General features: G+C 41.3%; 1 protein-coding gene across 1 annotated transcript; it reads left to right on the forward strand.

The window, feature by feature from the left end:
- The first annotated feature begins 2,971 nt into the window (after positions 1-2,971).
- On the forward strand, positions 2,972-10,379 carry LOC110369230. The gene is made up of 4 exons (XM_021322144.2): positions 2,972-3,018; positions 8,954-9,255; positions 9,332-9,387; positions 9,459-10,379. Exons 2-4 carry the CDS (start codon positions 9,233-9,235, stop codon positions 10,313-10,315), a joined length of 936 nt encoding a protein of 311 aa, XP_021177819.2. The 5' UTR covers positions 2,972-3,018; positions 8,954-9,232; the 3' UTR covers positions 10,316-10,379.
- The last annotated feature ends 2,880 nt before the right edge of the window (positions 10,380-13,259 follow it).

The following is a 13,259-nucleotide window of genomic DNA, read 5'->3' on the forward strand; positions in this document are numbered from 1 at the left end:
CTTCGCTGGCATCCAGCTGTAGCAGGAGAGGTGAGGTTGAATAGCTGGTGGCAAAGTTTAGCACTCCAGTGATGCAGTAATGAATAGTACCACTAGAGGTCAGTAAAATGCATTATTTGTACATAGTTTTGCACAATATTTGTTGGTATTCTATATAGCTTTTATTTATGGTTATTTTATTTAGCATTTTCAGTCCAAGAAGATAAATAGGCCCTTTTCCATTAGACTTTAAAAGCTTTCAAAAGTCCACCTAGCGTTTTCACTTGGGGGACTTCACTTTTCAAGGCTTTACTTTCACAGGGGAAAAGGCCCTGGTCTGGGGGTAGGACTTTTCAAGAAGCCTGGGACTTTGTTCAATGGGTGGGGTTGTGTGCTGCAAGGCTAAACTGTCCACCAAAAGGGGGAGTAAAGAGCAGTACCGAGATGAGTTTGCAAATGATCTATTTTTCTATTTTATATTCAGTTCATCAAGGTTATGAGCCGATTTTGAATCTGTTTTCGGATTTGTCAGGAGCAGCAGACATCTGCTGACAGGCTGGTCTCACCATGTCAGAGTTTGGAAAGATAAACACTGTCCTGAGAAGCAGACCAGGGAATGGATCAGAGTATCTCCATACGTGAAATGGCTGGATGGGTTTCACCCTCACACTCCCCTATCTTTTATTTCAAAGAGGACAGAAATTATATAGATAAATAAAAGGCAATTTCCTTCAATAAGAGAGAATGCTGCCCACTTGTGGTTAACCTGACAGTCTGATTTGGGGGAGGGGGGGGGGGTCTTAAAGGGTACGTATCTTTTGTTCAGGTTTGCAGTGGAAAAACGTGATAACAATACCCTCCCTCTGCTCTTGTCAAGTGTTTACACTGACAATATTGTTGTTATGCCTGGTTTGAAAGTTAGACATTCATCCTTGTTCAATTATAAATGAACAAAAACAAAGAAAATCTAAGCTTTGACATGCAAAAAAAATGTATATATATATGTGTATGTCATATATATAAATACATATTTATACATTGCTAAAAATAAAGGGGACACTTAAACAACACAATGTAACTCCAAGTCAATCCCACTTCTGTGAAATCAAACCTTAAGAAGCAACACTGATTGATAATCAGTTTCACCTGCTGTTGTTCAAATAGAATAGACACCAGGTGGAAACTAGAGGCAATCAGTAAGACCCCCCAATAAAGGAGAGGTTCTGCAGGTGGTGACCACAGACCACTTCTCAGTTCCTCTGCTTTCTGGCTGATGGTCACTTCTGAATGCTGGTGGTGCTTTCACTCTAGTGGTAGCATGAGACGGAGTCTACAACCCACACAAGTGGCTCAGGTAGTGCAGCTCATCCAGGATGGCACATCAATGTGAGCTGTGGCAAGAAGGTTTGCTGTGTCTGTCAGCGTAGTGTTCACACTGAGCACATGTGACAGACGTGACAGAATGTGGAGACGTGGTGGAGAACGTTCTGCTGCCTGCAACGTCCTCCAGCATGACCGGTTTGGCAGTGGTCAGTCATGGTGTGGGGTGGCAATTCTTTGGGGGGCTGCACAGCCCTCCATGTGCTCACCAGAGGTAGTCTGACTGATATTAGGTACAGTGATGAGATCCTCAGACCCATTGTGAGACCATATGCTGGTACGGTTGGCCCTGGGTTCCTCCTAATGCAAAACAATGCTAGACTTCATGTGGCTGGAGTGTGTCAGCAGTTCCTGCAAGACCAAGGCATTGATGCTATGGACCGGCCCACCCGTTCCTCAGACCTGAATACAATTGAGCACATCTGGGACATCATGTCTCGCTCCATCCACCAACGCCTCTGCACCACAGACTGTCCAGGAGTTGGTGGATGCGTTAGTCCAGGTCTGGGAGGAGATCCTTCAGGAGACCATCCACCACCTCATCAGGAGCATGCCCAGGCGTTGTAGGGGGATCACACAGGCACATGGAGGCCACACATGCTACTGAGCCTCATTTTGACTTGTTTTAAGGACAATACATCAAAGTTGGACCGCCTGTAGTGTGTTTCACCACTTTAATTTTGACCGTAGCTCCAAATTGTCAGCACATTCAACTATGTAAAGAACAATTCAATTAGAACATTTAATTCATTCAGATCTAGGATGTTAGTTTGGTGTTTCCTTTATTTTTTTTAAGCAGTGTATATACACACACACACACACATAAAAATACTTTATATATATATATATATATATATATATATATATATATATATATATATATATATATATATATATGGAAGAAAAGGGGGAGTTTTTAGGCTCCAGCTTAAAAGCAAAGTGGCCTTTAGTGTGTGTGTCCTTCCCCACCCCCAACACACACGCTCTGATAGCAGAGGCTTTTACTGGGGTGTTAAAACATTGTAACACCTTTAATGTAGAATGGAGATTGGCCCAGAACCCTTGTTAGCTTTGCAGAACAGGATGTCACTAGACTGAATTATAAGCAAGAACATTTGGAGCCATCTGCAAGCAAAGAAACCCGTTACTGAGTTGATCTCTGACAGATGTATTAACTCCCTGTGGGACTATGATGCCCCTCAAGGTTTGTATCTGGGGGGGATTCCCGGATGGATATGATATGACTACCTCTTCCCGTTGAAGCTGCAGATGAGGAGATACATTTTTGGGTGTCAAAAAGACAAAACACAAGAATATTATTTTAAAGAAAGCAGAAGTTGTCAGTAAAAAATCTAATTTAGAACATTCATTTGATGCAACTAAAGACAGCATCAAAATACAACACACAAGATAAAATGAAACACATTACAACTCATCAAAGTTCAATCATACTATAGAAACATCTGATCCATGAGAAGAGCCTTATGACCAACTAACGGCTTCACCTGTAGACAGTTTATTCATCAAGCAGTGATTGGCTGCAGTAAATAGCAGCTCACTGCCACAGACCTGCAGAGCATGAAGCTTCAGGGGAGGTGGGCTACCTCAGCTTCCACCAGGCTGAGGGGCCACAGAAATGACTGATGGACTTGGTTTAGGGTGAGTGGGTTTGTTGTGGTGGTCAGTTGCTCTATCTGCTCATTTTATTGTTTTCTCGCTGATTTGCTTGGTTTGAGCAGAGCTCAGTTGTTGTTTCAGGGCTAAAGAAGGCTAGCACTCCGGGCATAACATTAACCTAGTTTACCCATTCACTAGACTGACGTTTGTCTCTTGTCTTGTGAACCCAGGACAGAAACACACATGCTAGCTTTCCTATTAGAACAAATTCAGATGGAGGGGCTTCATTTCTTCACATCCAATCCAGAGGAGCAGCTTCAACTCTACCCTCCAGTGTACAGTCATTATTATCAGACTTCCTATTAGTGGATGCTACTCTGTCAGGCCAGCTTCTCATCAGTCTGCAGCACAGGAACCATTCTATGGCTGGATTGGGGGTAAGAGAAATGTCAAAGCTACTTAGTGGGTTAATGTGGGTAGATGAATGTGAATGAGTGGGGCTGAGGGCGGGAGTGTGTGAGGGAGGTTTTTGGGTTGGTACATTAACTGTGTAAATGTGTGCTGTGTTTTATGTTGATTTAATAAAAAAAAAAGCTTTTTAAAATCTAGTCCAATCTCTTTTATCACTGGTCATACCTGGCAGTTTTCTGTATTTAACATGTAATTTACTGAGATACGTCTTTGTGTCTCTAAGTGGGTTCCTGCTGTTTGATATCAGCAAGGATGCAGAACTTCAATAGAGTATCTCTGGCCAGCAACACAGGCTGACTCTTAACTTTTATTTTTTTCTAAGGAGCAAACGTTTATGAAATTAGCCTAGCTGAAAAGTCAAAAGTTGGATAAAGGGGAATGTTGCTGATTAAATAATACTTATGATTATATGTGCTCAGATTGACTATACGAATACAATAATAGTCCAATTGAATTTGAATAGTTACAAACTAACACTTTTGGAGATTTGGAACCTCTTTTTTTCCCGTTGATTTTATTTTTCCATGCGTCTCGGTAAAGCGATCCACAGACCACCAAAGATCTGTTTTTGCTCAGCTAGAAAAGTGCACAGTATATTCCTGCTTATATCTTTTGTTACACTTGACTGATTTGATGTAGACTCCTGTTGACAGGAGAACAGGAAAGGCCGGGCGAGTTTACCGTTGGATGGTATGTTTATTTTTCTGTTGACAGAGTGAAATGCAAGTCTGATGAAACAGAAATTCTACAGATAATGGGTAAAATGATATGTAATGAGAAAACATTAATTGTAAATATGACTGTTTTTACAGTTTGTTACTTTTTTTTTTTTAATTAATAGTTTTGGAAGGGATGGTAAAAACAATAGGGGGGATACCGGAAAGATTTTGAGTATTGAATCCAAATTGTTATGTAAGCTCTGAGCAGTCTCTGTTTTAAGAACTGGGGGGGCACCTGATTACAATTCAAATAAACAATGGCAGGGTCCATTAATAATTTTCTACTTTCATAAGAGACCAGTTTGACTGTTTTGTCACCTGAACAAAGTCCATGTTACTATGGCAACATGTCGGTCCAGGGTGATGACAGCATCAGTTTGACAGAGCTGTGGGGGTAGGGGGAGCCATATTTCTTGGGTGGGTTGGAAAGCTTTCGTTGTAGTCAGCCCCCTTGCCTCTAATACAGTTACTGTGATTACCGACATGTGTATAGGAAACCTTGATTTCAATTAATGTAATTATTTTTCCAGGACATAATTAAGTCTCAAAATGGTAACTTAAGAAGCTAGAGGGCGATGTAAGGGGATGATCGACTGAGAATTATCTCTAGGGGTTCTTCCTGTGGCCATTGTTTACATTAACTTGAGTTTATCTTAAAGTTACACCAAACACCATGAAATTAACATTAATGCTCCCAATTAATGCTGTACTAACGCTCGTAGCTCTATCGAAATGATGGCAGAGCTAACGAGAACAATGTTTAACACAACCCGTAGTTATGTTTCACCAATTCATGAAACATGTCATCTCAAGACTTTTTCCAAAGTCAAATTCAATCATATTATACAGATTGGGTCAGATTATACAGATTGGTCAAAAATGTTCCTATATAAGGAAACCAGTTGATTGCTTCAAAGTCCCGACAAGCAGCATTCACTCCTGGAGAAGCGTAGAGCTACAGGAAGAGTCATCTGCATTGTACATGGCTTTGCTGCAATCCCTCATACTGAGCAAGCATGAAGCGACAGTGGGAAGAAATAACACCCATTAACGGGAAGGAAAAACCTCCGGCAGAACCGGGCTCAGTATGAACGGTCATCTGCCTCGACCGACTGGGGGTTACAGAAGACAGAGCAGAGACACAACAAGAGAGACAAAAAGCACAGAAGCACACATTGATCTAGTAATCTGTTCTACATTAGATGGTAGTAGCGGGTGAGCCGTCTTCTCTGGATGATGTCACAGCTAGCAGATCGCCAGACCAGGTGTACCTTCTATGTAGAAAAAAAGAGAGAGCAATAAGTTAAAAGCTGAAATGATGACAAGCAATGCAAATTGGAGAACAGTAGGAGAACTCAGCAGAGTGAGAGAAATAGGCCCTGATGTCCTCCAGGAGCCAAAGCCATAGCAGCATAACTATAGAGATAGCTCAGGGCACTCTAACTATAAGCTTTGTCAAAAAGAATTAGTGAGTTAGAGAGGCTAATTTCAGCTAATGCTAGCGGGAGCTTGGCACTCACTTGAAAAGACTTTTAAGCTCTATTTGGTCATAATGAGCGGGCCGGAAAACACAAACAACATCCCATAAATGTATAAAACCCTTATGGAAACAAAGCTTGTTATAACTGTGAAACACACTCGAACACATCCACAAAGCTTTGTTTCAACAATGCTAGTGGGCGGCCCAGTCAAACTTTAAACAAAACAGAAAAAAACTGCTAAAAGTAAACCTTTCTAAACTTTCCCTGTTTATTTCTCTGCCAAACCTCCACTCCAAGGTAAAGCTGGTTGCCTGAGCAGCGAGCGAACAGCTGGTTTAAAAGGGGGAAACTCCTGGTGAATCCTGGCCTGATATGCGCTTTACATGGGCTCCAATGGGCTACGCTCAGCCTGTCAAGCAGAGGGGACCTCAGCACGCCTTCCTGGTGTGGTGTGCTGGTTCCCTGGAGGGTCTGCACAGTTTGAAGGGCAACTTCAGATCAGCTTTCTCTTAGCTTGGCCTAGCCGTAGGAGTCCGCTCTGCGGTATATCGACTCAGCTTTCCTGCAACAACTGAGAAAAGGTAACAAACAGCCTGTTTCCATGGCAGTCAGCTGTTTAAGTTACAATGTTGGAAAAGGGCAATGATGCATTTAGCTTTGATTCTGCCTGCATATGTGGCAGTTCACGAAACTCCAATCAGATTCTCTCCAGAGGAAGATGAGAGGCTCCCCTGTGCTGCTTAAAGCAGCAGGCAAAAAGGGAGAGACTGTAGCTTGGCCAGGGGCTTAATAATGTGGCCCCTCTGCTGTGAGAACAGTCACTTGAAAGGGTGACTACAACAGTCATATATATATATATATATATATATATATATATATATATATATATATATATATATATATATATATATATATACACACACACAATTAATAGTTTGCAAGTGTCTCCACATATAAAACAGCTGGATGGGATTTCATCCATGCTCAGTCCAGCCTTTATTTCAAAGTCCAGCCTTTACTCAGTACCAAAGCTTAAAGTATAAACAAGCCTTTAAGCAAAAATAAACAATGATTTTTCTGGTTTTACAGGAATAGATAAGTCAAAGATAATATTAGAAAGTCTGCAGTGCCCCCTTGTGGTCGTTCTGATTTTTGCTAGTTTTCAGAGCTATAATATACCAGCTCTCTATATGCACTTACCGTGTCAGGTGTTTTGCATTTGTGTGAAAACTTTCATCCGTAAAACATAAAAAATCTTCAACTCATGGAAAATAACATAAAATTGAGCAATAAATAAGACAAATCCATTTAAATATATTGCTGTCAGGAAAAAAGGAAAGGTTTTAAGCTTCAGCTTAAATGCAAACTGGGTGTCGGCAGGCTTTTGGTGTGGCGTTGGATAATTTAAAGACCTTTAACGTAGAGTAGAGCTTGGCCTTATAGCCTTACAAACATGAAAGTAGAGCTGTGCAATATATGAAATTGCAACTGTCACTGCCAGATCAGGTTTTGCTTTATCTTAATCGCAAAGGACTACTTGCTTGTATTGTTCGGCAGGATATATTTCCTTAGTAACCCTTTTGCCCAGCATAAAAATTATAAATTTGTCTGGATGGATGGTCTCTAACTGTCCTTGATGTCTACACCAGGGCCCCATTTCAGAAAGCAACCCAGAGTCATTTCTGGGGTGAATTGCTGTTTACCCTGGCTTTCCTGTTTCAGAAAGCTCAGAAGCCTTTACTGTGAGTCAAACTGTGACAACAAATTACTCCCTAAAACATATCGAGGATTCTTATTTCCTGCTGTTGCCACGGTGAATCACACTATCTGCGTTCCATTGATGAGGGCTTCTTTCGTGTTCGCACTCAACTCAGGGTTGATTGGACACTGAGTTTAGTTACCTGACTGATAATAAGGTAAGGTTAAGTTGTAAGGTTTTTTTTTTATGTTTAACCGTACTCAACTAAAGTAATAAGTGGCTATAAGCAACATTTAATTAATGATGGGATGTTGTGAGTTATTGAAATAACTGATATCTTCATTCATCTTTTTGCCAGAATTTGGCTTCAACCATCCTTCTAAAAATTTATACTGATTTTCTTGCAGGTGTATAATTTGTGCTAACCTAACCTTATCTTAATCATATAGGCTAAATTTATATTTTAAGTTGAAGTAAGGCGGCGCTATTTAAATGAAGAATTGTGCTGTACCCTGTTAGAGGGAAAATATCTGAAGGGTAAATTAGAGCTGCAAGTCTCAAAGTTTGATACAGAATAAATTATTGCTTTCATTCTGTGTCATTCTTTTATTAATCTTGTGGGTCTCTGACTATGGAACACCTTTAAACTCTATAACTCTATAGCAACAGTAACATTCCTGACAGCGAGACAAACAGCTGCCTCTGAAAGATTTTCTGCATCTCCTGCATTATTAAACAGCTGCCATTGGCATAAAACGAAGAGCAGCACAAATAAATTGTTCAGAACTGAGAGCGTCCCCTGGTGTTAGAAAAGCAATGCCTGGCTGAGAATATTGAGAAAATCAATGGCAGCAGCGGAAAACGGTAACGCTTGAAAATATGTTAATCCAGAAATGATAATTGTGGTCTGATCAGCCCTGATCACATTTCTGTGGAGTATTTGTGCTCCAGCAAACAGGCTCCGCCAGAAAAGGACAGACATTTACCGACACTTCCTTGTGCAGATCTCAACTAAAGAGGAGGAAAAACTCAGCTTGCCCAAACAACCCCTGTACTGAGCAAGGTTGTTTCAAGGAGTAATTCGTTGACATAATTTGACTCAGGGTAAAGGCTTCCGAGCTTTCTGAAACTGAGAAGCCAGGGTATGCAGGAATTTACCCCAGAAGTTATTCTGAGTATCCATCCACTAACCGTAACGCTGAGTATGACAGCGTGAGGTAGAATTACTCAGAGTAGCTGCTTTCTACTCAGGGTAGATCTTTCTGAAAACAGGGATATTTTTTTTTTGGTGGAGATATTGGAGCTCACAGAAATTGTAATAAAGGAAAGAGTCATGGAAATGTGGGTAAATCAGAATTTCTATCTTCATCGCAATGTTCAGTGATATCAGTTACAAAATCTTCTGATATTGTGCAACCTTGTGTTAAAGGTCGCCTTTCAGAACATAGTGTAGGAAGAATAAGTTACAATCAACTATATTTATAGCAGTTAATAAAAACCACAAGGAAATGTCTATCTATGGACGCATGCACAACAACCCCCAGGGTTTACCTGGGTGACAATTAAAGCACATTAACTCCCCAGGTGACAATTGTTATCATCTACAGAGTTATGTTTGCACCTAGATGGATCTAACTGATGATTGTCAAGCTGTAGATGAAGAAAGTTCTTTCTGGGTCACACAACGAAGGACGAATGAGGGGGAAAATGCAAAGAAACACACATAGGTGCTCTGCCAGATGAGCTCTGTGACTCCAGCACAGCATCACTGCTGACAATCGGTTCATCAAGCAGTGATTGGCTGCAGGCTGCAATAAATACCAGCTCACTGCAGAGCATGGAGCTTCAGAGGAGTTGGGCTACTTTGAGCACGCTGAGCCAGAGAAATGACTTGTGGACTTGGTCTGGGGTGAGTGTTTACTGCTGGCTTTAATAAAGTGTGCAGCATTCTCTCTGGTGTTTAGTTTCTTTATGTTCTTGAACAGGATCTTGCTGATTTGCCTGGTTCAAGCAGGGCTTGGTGGTTGTTCCTGGGTTAAAGGTAAGAATTATAAATAAATAAATCATTCACTTAACTTGCCTACTCACTGAAATGAAGTTTCTGTTTTGCAGTAACCCAATACAGCAACACACATGCTGGCATTCCTCTACCAGAGGGCAGACTAGGAGACTTTGGCAGTTACCTCCAGGACCAAGCCAGACAAGGTGTCATTTCTCCACGTTCATTTCAGAGCAGCAGCTTCAAGGCTGACCCTGCAGGGAAGAGAGGTGATGGCCAAAGTCTCTCCACCAGTAGCTTCACACATGCCCTCTCACAACCAGTTCAAAGTTCAGGGAGGCTAGTGAAGACCTCCATGTCCAAATCCAACAGCCAGGTTACTGGCTCGTCAGCCTCCTTGTTCGGTCCAGTTGCTCCTGGCCCGCGGCGTTCTGTTCGGATGCAGACGTATGCTCAGGCCCCTGCGAGGAGAGTTTCACCAGGTCGTACTAAAGGGGCCAAGGCCAGGAGTCTCTCCTCTCAGACTGCAGTTGGGAAGTCTTATCTGAGCCCAGAGCTTGCTTTAAATGTTGGAGGTTACAGACCGAGGAGTCCCCTGGCTGTCCCCAGGAGCAACAGAGTGAGAGAGTCTGCTCCGGGCTTTGCTCCGGTGACGGTCTACAAGCTTCCAGAACCCTTCGGTGGCTCTGCTATCCGACGACTTACAGAACCTACTGAACAGGGGAAGGTACCTGTCCAGAAGCAACAGGTTTCTACGACTCCTCAGTGGGTAACACCTAACAACCCTCATCTAACGAGTGTTAATGCTGGATCTGACTGGACCCGGAAGAAGCAGAACCAAGGGTCTGTCCAGAAGCTGCAGCAGATCTTGACACCACCTCCTTGGAAGGGCCCAGCCTACAATCCTGACCTCCCCAGTGTTCACCCAGCATCCAAATGGACCAAGGTCAAGGCGCCTTATCGACTCTAACATACGTTGTCTTTTTACAAACAGATGAAGGAAAAAAATTAAAGCTTCTGAATTCTGGCTTGGATTATTGGCTGGCACAATGATTTGTCTTCCTGATTTTGAATTCTAGATTAATTGCCTAAGCGACTGACTTTAAAGTACATGACTTGTCTTGTCAGAGTAATCAAACTTGAGATCAGATGTAACCGCATCACTTGGTATTTCACAATGCCATTAAGGTTTGTCATGATCGGGGAAGAATTACAAGCTCAGAAACAAGGGAATGGCGTCTTATTTTTTTCTAAACCATTGGGTAGAACTGTTTGGCTAGTATTCTAAAGGTTTATGCTGTTGCCTAAAGTGTGTGATTTAAGATAGCTGCTGAGACTCTTGGTAAAGAAATGACTGTTTACTCACCATACTGGTCATTTGACTAATCCATCTATGCAATATTAATATTGTGCCCTCACCTGTCAGTAATTAATTGTGATTGCCTACTTGATAGCTTGTATTTGGTAAAACAAACATAAAATGGGAGAGAAAAGGTGGAAAACGAGAGGATCAGCACCTCTGTCCGCAGAGCTCTTGTAGTATAGTGTTTAAATGGTAAACTGGATCACGGCACAAATGGATGGACTTTTAGGCACAGATCAATGCATCTTTTTCTCTGCATGTCTTGTGCTTTTACGCACCAGCCTGGAAAGTGAGAAGAACTCCGTGCAGCAACCAAAAGCCAGAGAGGAGATCACACAAGCAAACTTGTATATGACCATTTAGGCTACTGACGTTATCATGCTCTACAGGAAAAACTTTCTCAGCTATTTTGTGTGCATTTGTAGCAGAAACTTTAGTCCTGCGGGACCCCAAACAATGGAACAGAGGATCTGCCACCATTTAGTCCAACACAAAGTTCTACCAGACAGATATGATCTGAACCACTCTAGTGCCATACCATGGATGCTTGGATACAAGTTTGTATTTGTGTTTTCCTGTGACTTTTCCATTTCCTCTAAAGTGTTTGAGAGCATTTTCTGGAAATAATATAAAACGTCCTCTGTCCTATATTCTTTGTGCATTTCTCCACTTATTATTCATTACTGTGCAATATTTATTCACAAAAGTAGGTTACTAAAGAAACACCTTCAACCTATCTAATCGCTGAGACTATCTCCCTATGGGGATGATAAAGTTGATCTTACATACATATAAATCGTATGATTAAGGAAGTTCATGTGCTCATTTCCTCCACTGTAGACTCACTCCAATTGTACCTTGGAGTGAGTCATCCTTATTGCGCCTTCATTTGCTGCAAAACACTGCTGCCCACCTTTTAACTGGAATAGTTAGAACATTACTCCCGTTTTATCCTCTCAGCACTGGTTAACTCTCCTGTTTGTTGTGCCTCAGCCATAAGGAAAATAAGTCACATCCTGGGATGTAGGATCCTATAAAGCCTAGCTGCTCTTCCTGAGCACCTTTATTTGTATCTGTCAGTATCTACTTTCCCCTAGTAACTGTATTGTTTTCTAATAAATGTACCCCTTATTCTAAATATAATTACACAATAAAAAGGAATTGTTTAACTCAAAATGTTAATTGTACTGTTATTGGTCTATGCACATTAGATCATTAGGAACATTAAAAATCCAAAAATCCATTAAAACCAAAAGATATTAGTAGACGTTTACTTCAGTCTTTCTGATAGTTTTCTACAGGCAGCTTTACTACAACAGTAGAATAAAATCCTGAGATTATCGCTTTTAGTTTCAGTGCCACCCCAAGAGTTTAAGTGGCTCCATATGGCCACCCCAATGAAACATTTCTTGAGTCCATTCTTCGTACGTCGCTAACTCAGTTAGCTGGATTTGATTGTTGACGATTTGGTATGATCTTGGATCGTTTGGTTCTTCGAAACTCATCCTGGACTTGCTGTCATAGCAACATGTGCTCAAGCTTAAGCCTGCTAGCTCTCAGGCTTATTTGATGTAAACAGTATTAGATCGCAGCTTTATAAGCGGAGGAGATAGGGAAGTCTGTCCAGCCAGTGAACTTGGACCACCTAGTGGCAGAGGAGGGGACAGAATTGTGGAACACCATTTTTTAATGTTTAATAAAAGACGAAACAAATAATTCTTAGTTCCTGTCGTTTTATTTAAACAATTCTTTATAAAGAAAAGACAGCAAGTCATCTTTTGCCTGCAATAAGAGATAGTTATGTAAAGTCAGCAATACTACTGTCAAACGACGTATTAGAACTTACTCTGAAGGTCCTTTTGAAGCAACTCGATCTCTGGTTGTAGAGTTCAATTTCTCTAGTTAATTTGTGTTTTTTTCAGGTCAAAATACTAATTTTTTGTTGAAGAAGCCGTTTATATAGGGAACGGATGGCACTATGTGTCATTTTGTGAAAGAAAAAGAAAGGGTGAAACATGCCTCATGCAACAAAAGTAAAAAGAACCTGCTTTTTTTCCCCAGCCTTTTTCTTGGTGGCTGTTATACACAGACAATAGCAGCGTTGCTGATCATTGTTTCTACTATCTATACATTTCCCCTTTTAAACAAACGCATGAACGCGCAGTTGTCTCAGATAACTCAATCCAGCCATACTAATCATAAACAACAGGTGTATTCGAAGAACCCAATTAGCCGGATCATGATTAGCCGGATAAAATCATCTTGGATGTCTCATTTGATCTCGGATGTTTAAAGCAACGTACGAAGAATGGGCCTCTGGAAGCGCCACTGCTAGCCATCACAGAAACCGGCTGTTTATGATCTGTCGTTCCGCTGCTTGCAGGAGAAAGCTGACCCGAAAGTGACTCTCTCTGCAAGCCCTGCAGAGGTCCCCACAACTGTGATGAACAGGAAAATGTTGTCTAGGATGAAATAAATGTGAAATTGTTTCTAATGACTTTTCATTGTGTTTTAAGGTTTACTAGAAGTTCACATGCTAAACTATCTGCTA

Source organism: Fundulus heteroclitus, chromosome 13 (assembly GCF_011125445.2).
Source record: "Fundulus heteroclitus isolate FHET01 chromosome 13, MU-UCD_Fhet_4.1, whole genome shotgun sequence".
In the NCBI taxonomy this organism is placed as follows: domain Eukaryota; kingdom Metazoa; phylum Chordata; class Actinopteri; order Cyprinodontiformes; family Fundulidae; genus Fundulus; species Fundulus heteroclitus.